The 8,387-nt window shown below is 45.3% G+C and overlaps 1 protein-coding gene across 3 annotated transcripts in view; it reads left to right on the forward strand.

Annotated features, from left to right (window-relative positions):
• Window positions 1–7,519, forward strand: part of LOC140562622 (low-density lipoprotein receptor-related protein 8-like) — a 79,952-nt gene extending 72,433 nt beyond the window's left edge. The window contains exons 16-18 of one of the 3 annotated variants that reach the window (XM_072688410.1): window positions 495–779; window positions 3,131–3,199; window positions 7,336–7,519. In XM_072688410.1, coding sequence (XP_072544511.1) covers window positions 495–779; window positions 3,131–3,199; window positions 7,336–7,415 — 434 coding nt within the window. In that variant the 3' untranslated portion in view covers window positions 7,416–7,519. Of the gene's footprint in view, window positions 1–494; window positions 780–3,130; window positions 3,200–6,527 lie in introns of all 3 variants that reach the window. The other 2 variants (XM_072688408.1, XM_072688409.1) reach the window with 2 other exon arrangements.
• The last annotated feature ends 868 nt before the right edge of the window (window positions 7,520–8,387 follow it).

Consider the following 8,387-nt stretch of genomic DNA (forward strand, 5'->3'; position numbering starts at 1 on the left):
ATTGATCACTGTGGGCTGCAGCGGTAGGACGACCGCCATCATATTGCAGTCTGTTACTCGGCCAGGATGTGTGTGCTGCAGATTATATATATATATATATATGTGTATGTGTGTGTGTGTGTGTGTGTGTGTGTGTGTGTGTATATATATATACATATATACTATGTAAAGTGTATAACAGTAGGATGTGAAAGTCTCAACAAGTCAAACTAAGCGTTTTGGTGGTGTTTGATGCCGTGTGCTAATGCTAATACACTGCTAGCCCCAAGATAAATGACCACAGTTGTGGTCAGCTTTGTTTTACACTGATGTAAAACTAACTGAATACTGGTCAGAAGATGAGAAACATCTCCTGGCCTTTCAGATGTGTATTGATTACTTTGAAGGTCTAAGTTTATTTAAAAATGTAATTAAATAAAAAAAGTAAAAGTTTTTAATTTCAGTAAAATCCCATCTCATTCCCTCTAACTGTATCTCTTCTGCTTTGTGGCCAGTCCAAAATGTTACAGCCCCACCCCCCAGCATTCCCAGTAACGTTACCATGGAGATGGTGATGGAGGCCGGAGCGGAGCTGTTTCCCTCCGACTCCCACGAGGCGCGGGGCGCAGTGACCTCTCAGGCGGACAGCATGCTCGAAACGACTCATCCCACTCCTCTCTCACCCAGCTCCACCCCGGACGACCCGTCCGGCCCCCTCAACACCACAGCAGCCACCTCCCAGAGCCCGGTGGTGCTGCTGGTCACTTCTTCTGGAGACATCAGCAACCTGTCCCATCACTGTGAGCTACTTCACGTTACATCATCTGCATTAACATGCAGACGTTTATAATCACTGCTTATAAAATCATAAAAAAGCAATTTTAATGCAGATAAATGAAGTGAAGCTCTAATAACATTTAATATCAAGTATGAAGCTCTAATAGCATTAATATCCAGAATGAAGCTCTAATAGCCAGAATGAAGTTCTAATAACATTAATATCCAGAATGAAGCTCTGATAACATTAATATCCAGTATGAAGTTCTAATAGCATTAATATCCAGAATGAAGCTCTGATAATATTAATATCCAGTATGAAGTTCTAATAGCATTAATATCCAGAATGAAGTTCTAATAACATTAATATTCAGTATGAAGCTCTAATAGCATTAATATCCAGTATGAAGCTCTAATAACATTAATATCCAGTATGAAGCTCTAATAACATTAATATCCAGTATGAAACTTGTTTAATTTGAGCTCTGTATCTTCTGGAACTTCTCCTTCGTCTGTTATGCAGCAGTGTTGTTGTTGTAGTATCTGCTGCAGGGCAGCTCTCTCTGCAGTGTTCAGAGTCTGGTTATGAGACGAGGAGTGAAATTCAGCCGTGTTTAAAGAGCTCGGCTCTGTGCAGTCGCTGTCTTTCAGTCTGCAGATAAATCAGCTCTCCTCTCACAGACGAGATGAGGGATCAAATGTGTATGAGGACTATTTTTCCTTACGCTGGGGAACCGAACCGTCCCTGTGCAGAGTCTGGTAATGTAACACTTTAGATGGTATGTTCTAAAATATAAGCAATGTGAAATAGTCCATTCTCTCACACGACTGCTCTGGATCAGTTCATTCAGAGTTGATGTGATGCATTATTAACAGGGTGATTTTCTGAGCCTTGTTCAGAACCGTAGTGAAATTGAACTGGATCTGAATGAAGAACCACACGACTACATAAATCAGCTGGATTCAGTATTAATGCAGCAGGACATTAAAACCCACTGCACATGAACTAATGTTTGACTCTAATGCTGATGTTTTAGATATTTACCAAACGATGGAAGTGAGGCACATTTCTGGAGCGTTGAATTAGGTCTTATTTTCTTATTTTCAGCTAATATTTCGGTTGGGTCCAAAGCTGATGCAGAACGTGTTGATCTGTATGCTCTCTTATAGCCGCTCGGAGAGCTAAGCTACCGTCTCCACATCACATTGCAGGTGGCAATCATTCGGGGACCAGGCACTTTTCACCATGATGAAACCAGCAGAGCACAAATGATGGACAGTGTTTTACATTACATCTTATTTAAATGGCCGATGATTTTGCAAAGCTATTGAACTAAAACGTTCCACAGTTAACCCTGTGTGCACCAGAACATTAGATAGGTTGCGTGTTCTAGGTCTCTTGGGTAATTCGTCAGATTCTTCAGGGCTCCTTTACCATCTTAACGTTGTTAGGGGGAAAAAAGACCCTCGCTGATGCACTTTGAAAACACATAAATGATGATGAACATTTTATTTCTGGATTAAAAATAAATAAATAAATCTTCTCCATGGTCAGGAGGAACACCTGAGTAATGACTCACTTTTTCAGAAATGGACAAGAGGACACTCTTCTCTCCTGGCTGACAGGCGCCTGTTCATCTTTTCACGACATAAACAAATATTACCTTCAAAACTTACTAAAATGACCAAAATCATAGAAATCGCAGTCTGTTTTGGTAACGATGGTAATGTTGGAGACTGTAATAAAGTATATTAAATAAAGTAGTTCGATATGAATCTAAATACTGTAATACAGTCTGTGCCTTTAAAGTTGTAATAAAACACATTATGATTGTTCAATCAATTGATACATTTTTTATTGAAAAGTCTGGTCTGGTGACAAGGCCAAGGTAGCCGAGTATTGCTGTTTAATACGTTGAAACATAAAAATTATCTTGGTTTTGGTTGCCAAGCTACTTATTTTATGAATAAAAGTGTTTTTAACATGAATTAACAACCTGAGGCATAAAAGTTACCTTAATTGAAGAATCGCCAGCTTACAACAAGTTAGGTAGTTCAGACCTTGCCTTGGGAGAAGACTGTCTGGGGTGGAGAAGGGGGTTTGTGCTGGAGTTAGATTTAGGGGGGAGGGGCTTTAGACATGTTTCTAAAGCAAAATGTTATATTATGTTACTGGAGGGACGGATGTGAGGGACCAATTGGTGGGAACGATGGAAGTGAATGAAGGAGGGACGGATGGGAGTGAACTGATACTTTCCAAAAATATTAATCTCTCTCTTTCTCTCAATCTCTCTCTCTCTCTCTCTCTCTCTCTCTCTCTCTCTCTCTCTCTCTCTCTCTCTCTCTCTCTCTCTCTCTCCCCGTTTCTCTCTAGCTGGCAACGAGCTGCTGCTGCTGGGCCACAGTCTGACGGTGGCTGTGCTTGGTGTTGTAATCCCCATAGGTACGTCCTGCTGCTCTCTGTCCCCCAGGTGCTGCTCGTGTGGCTATTTTAAGTGACCAGCTGTCTCCCCCTCTGATCTAACTGCGAGTGCACTGAGCCCGGGGCAGCACACTCAGCTGTATGGAAATTCAGTGTGTCTCTGTCAGTGTGTGCGTTTTTGTGTGTGTGTGTGTGTCCGTCCAACACTGATCACACGCAAACTCTCTTGGCAGTCAGTTGACTCAGTTGACAATGATCAAGCGAGGCTCTGCGCACTGCAATGCAGAGGAGAGTCTGGATGAGGTCAAAGGAATACACTGCCAGTCAAGAGGAACTGCTTTAATAAGTTATCATTAATATGTTAATATATTCATATATTATCTTTATATAAGCACTGTACACACACATAATAAGAAAGCAGACACTAGCAGTGTGTATTAGTGTTGTGTAGTCACCTTGTCACAATATCCGTCACCTTGCGTGTTTAAAGTGGTAGTAACTCCAGGCTCTTGCAGATGGAGCTGCACGAGGATGATGGAGCAATAAATACCTGCGGGGTGTGTGACAGGACTCAGACATTGAAACGATGTGGTGCAGTGCAGCGAGGGTCTCATTGGATGTGTGGAAAATGGGTTGCAGTTTTCTGTAGACCGGGATTTCTGCCACTGCTGGTAGACCCGTATGACCGTATGGTAGCATATACGGCAGTTACTCCTTTCAGCCAATCATTCTGCATCTGCTTTGTGACCCATTTTCCACACATCCAACGAGACCCTCAGTGCACTGTACCTCCTCTTCTCCATCTATGAAACCCATCACACACCCCGCAGGAATTTATAGCGCCATCTGCAGGCAGTTACTGAAGTTACGACCACCTTAAACACGCAAGGTGAACGTTGATTTTTTTCTGGGGAGCTCATAGTGTGGTCTTCAACCCTGCTCCTGGAGAGCTACCTTCCTGCAGACAACTCATTACTGCCTACAGAAGTGCTTGATTGGCTGAATAGGGTCACCAATCCTTTTTTTCAGGGAGCTTATATTCATCAAAGCAATTCTTCTTGACTGACCGCGTGGTTGATCATGGCACAACAGTCATGCAATATATTGAGAGAGATTGTCAAGAAAAAGTCTGAAGAAATGAAATCAGTGTTCAGTGGATTCAGAAAAAAGCTGCCCATCACAGGTTCTCACAGGGACTCTCACTCCCTCATCAGTGCTGCTCATACAGGGAGAGTCGAGTAGCAGGTGGGCTTTAATGGGCTAGAATCACAAGTGAATCCTCTACATGAGTGGCCGAGCGGGGTTTAACCTCTTTGCTAGGGACGTCTGGCCGTCTGTGGTGGTCTGCAGAGAGTGAGCCGTTTTGGCACGAGCAGTGGGGAGGTGTAGAATGGGCCGCTGACTCAGCAGTCACAGGCAGTAACACGTAGAGCAGATCAGGAATCTTGTGGTATTTATTATTATGGCCGGTTTCTGTTAAAGTTGTGGCGCTTCGTGACTTCGTTTTCTGTATTTAATGGATCAGACTTATATAAAAAAGGTAAAATGATCATTTTATAGATGTTTAAGGGGTTGAAAATCAGCCTGTGAACTGCCGGTGGGCCGAAAGTGTTATTACAAGCTATTCTATTAGCAGAGAATATCCTCACCAGTTTCTGCAGAAGTCCCAGTAGCTACTGAGTAACACACCTGAGTGTGTAATAAGCCTGGGAGTGTTTTAAGGGGTTAACACCTTTTAGTGTGACCTGATGGGATTGAAGCCCAAAACTGGTCCCAACCCCCGAAAAGTCTGAGTGCTAATTTGGCTTTAATTCCCAAAGCTTCTTCCACAGAAAAGGTGATCATTTAGGAGTCCTCTGACCTCTGATGGGCAGTGGCGGTCTGTAAGAGTTGTGGAGTGTCTGTATCTCTGTTTTTTCTGTGCCGTCTTTGAATTGCATGAGAAAAAGTCTCCTGTCCTTCTGTCCAGTCCACTCGTCTCTGCTTTTTCTGTTTTTTTTTTTTTGCTCCCTCTTCGCTCTCTGCATGTCTCTTTCTCGCCTCCTTTTCATTTCATACGCTGTCAAGTTCACTCCTCACTCCTCGCCTCTGTTCACCCTCTCCACCCTTCACTCTCTGGCTCCCTCAGGGTTGGGTGATACGGCTTTTCAAAAATCTCAGCATATATTTCTCTATAATCTATGAATGGTCTTTTGAACTCTGAGGAAATCGTGGTGCACTGTCCAGCATCATGTATGAGGTTGATGCAGAGAACACGTATCTGTACTCCACTCTTCTTCAGCCATTTCGTCCAGCTGTATCAGCTGCTCAGTTTGAACCAGTAACATTTTTTCCAGTTAAAAATAAGTAAATAAATAAACTGACGGGGGTCTCTTGCGCTGCCACTATGGCCAGGGGGTCGCAAGCCAAATCCCAAGCTACGCCTCTTTGCCACCAGCAGCCGGAGTCAGAAAGGGCACAATTGCCCACGCTCTCTCCAGGTGGGTAGATGGCGCTCTTTCCACTCATCACTCTTAAGAGATGTTGGTTGGCACAGGCGTCTGTTAGCTGGTGTGGTGGAGTGTGTCGGCTGCCTGGCGATGCCACATAGGCGGCAGTTTGAAAAGAGGCGATGCCACTCTGCATGCATCAGGGGAGACGCGTTAAGTTCTTAATCTCCCAGTGTTGGGAGCTAATGCTAGTGCCAGGGGGAGCTAGGAACAGGTGGGTTCATTGGCAAAACCAGATTGAGAGGAAGAAGGGAAAAAATGACAGACATGAATAATCAAATTCTGCATTTAAAGTGTAAGATTTCAAAACACGACTTTAATCTACTTCAAATATTTAGTTCTTAATTTTGAGTTTAAATTTGTTACTTGTAGAATAACTAATATTACTAATCTGGTCATTTACATTAGTACACTTGTCTTTGTATTTGGATTCATTTAAGAAATAATGATTGAAATTGTCTACCAATCATTTCTCAGATCAAATGACTTTAGACAAGCTTTATGCGAAACCTTGTATTCTTACAACAGACTCAGAATGAGAGTATCAGATCCTCTGACTAGACTTGAGATGATTAAACTCGCTGCAATATCATTTTTACACTGAATTCAGTAAGAAAAGTTGTTCCAAGACCAACCATTTAATAAAAAAAAGCTAAAACTGTTGTCAATTTTAACTTCTCTAATCATTATGACCAGTTTATCGCCCAGCCCTGAGCCCACTCCACATTTCTTATAGTCTTCTGCTCTACTCTCATGTCCCCGCCCTCTCTGCCTGTCTTGTCAGTCATTTCGCCGCCTGTTCAAGCGCTCGTTAACATCTCCCCCCCTCCCCCCCATGGCTGTATGTTAAACGCATGCAGTTCCTATCGTTGCCACAGTGGTGCTGGGCCTGCTGTGCACTGCCATCTACCTCATCTACCGCAACTGGAGGCGCCGGAGCACCAAGAGCATGAACTTCGACAACCCCGTGTACCGCAAGACCACAGGCGACGCAGAGGAGGATGAGATCCACATCGGGCGGCCGACCGAGGGTCTGCCTGGACCCCACCATCACCACCACCCTTACCCGGTGCCCGTGGTGGGCGTTGGCGGGGTGGGCGGCATGAGTGCCGGAGCACCCTTCATCGCTCTCCCTCTGGGGAGCGGCATCCCGGACCCTGCGACGCACTGGTACGCGGAACAGCCGACCATATCCAGTGCAAAGTGAGGACGAGCGGAGGCACGCGGACGCTACGAGACAACAGAGTGAATGTTTAGCCAGACCAGCTGAGAAAAGGCAGAGCGGGCCGCAGAGTCCGCCAGGCCGCTGGATTGAGCGCGGAGGCGCGGCTCGATTAGGAACGTGAGGTTCACTCCAGGCTGCAGCAGTGGTGGCGATTAAGCTCACCCAACTTCAGCACCAAGACCAACATCTCCATCGTGCCGCCAGTCGTCCGATCCTCTCAGCGTGTTCTTTCCTATGTTCTCCCCTTCATCCGTGGAGCCGTGGCTCCTTCTGGCAGGGAGGCAAATCTGGAGCAGCACCTTAGTTTGTGGGACAATCCGTGGTGTTAATGAGTGTGGGTCACTGTGTGTCAGTGTGAGATGTTTCTTTCTTTGGTTGTGAATGCGTTTGAGTTGAAACGCTGGTGAAACTGAAAGGTCTTCTTTTCTGTCCACGTTCTCCAGACCCAAGCAGAAGACGGGGGAATAGCACTGTGTCATGTAAACGTCACGTTAGCGGCAACGGCAGAGCGGAGTTCAGCTGAAGTGTTTGGACAGAAGGGAGTTTGATTCAGGGTTGCCAACGCTCACAGTTTTATGCCCTACCCAACTACGGCCGGGAGCATTGCTAGTGGGGGGGGGGGGGGGGGGGGGGATGAACAGGTGCGTTAATTGGCAGCAGGTTGTGGGGTCTGGTCCTTACAAGAAGTTCTTAGAAGCTGTTGCGGATAGAGGGGCCGACTGACCATAATGTTGACCAAATTCCAGAGTCACGAAGCAGCTGCACACTTAACAGAATACGGTCCCTGAGGAACTTCTTGAAGGTCCTTCTGTTTAAAAACTGTGGAGAAATCTGGTAAGGTGAGCTTCGAAGAAGCTTCAAGAAAAGGTACTTTATAAGAAAGGTTTCCTCAAAGCACCTTAAGAGGTTTCTGCACAGTATTAAACTGAAGAACCTGGAGGATCTTCTGCTTCAAACAGAGGTAAAGATGAGTGTACGGGAGGCAAATGCCTTGACCGCTTTTAGTTTATTATTATATGGTTGGTTCGGTACAGTTGTGAGGGTTGTGGAAAGGTGAGCTGCTGTAAGAGGTGTGTAGAAATCGAGCAGTAACTTTAACGTAGAGCAGCGTGAAACACGGGGCACCTCTTTCCCTTTAAGATTAACTGGTACCAGTGTCCGACACCAGAACCACTCAGTAGACTTAGAGGGGTCATTCAGATCCACGCACCCCCTAGAAGTTTACTTTATGGACCAGTCGGCCCCCTGCTCCTTTAAACACTGATGATCTTATACGAGCCGCTGGAGCCGCTGGAGGAGCCAGAAGAGCCGGTGCTGGAGGAAACTCTGACTGTAAGGATGAAGATGTACAGATCTAAGATTAGTCTCCAGATTTTAGTGCTTGGAGCAGTGTAACCTCGTCTCACCCCATCCTCCCAATCATCGTCAGAGGTTCTAGTGAAGTTGGCAGCCCTGCTTCAGCCACTCTTCTCGCTAAAGCTGATGAAACGCTCCA

This window comes from Salminus brasiliensis, chromosome 9 (genome assembly GCF_030463535.1).
Source record: "Salminus brasiliensis chromosome 9, fSalBra1.hap2, whole genome shotgun sequence".
NCBI lineage: Eukaryota > Metazoa > Chordata > Actinopteri > Characiformes > Bryconidae > Salminus > Salminus brasiliensis.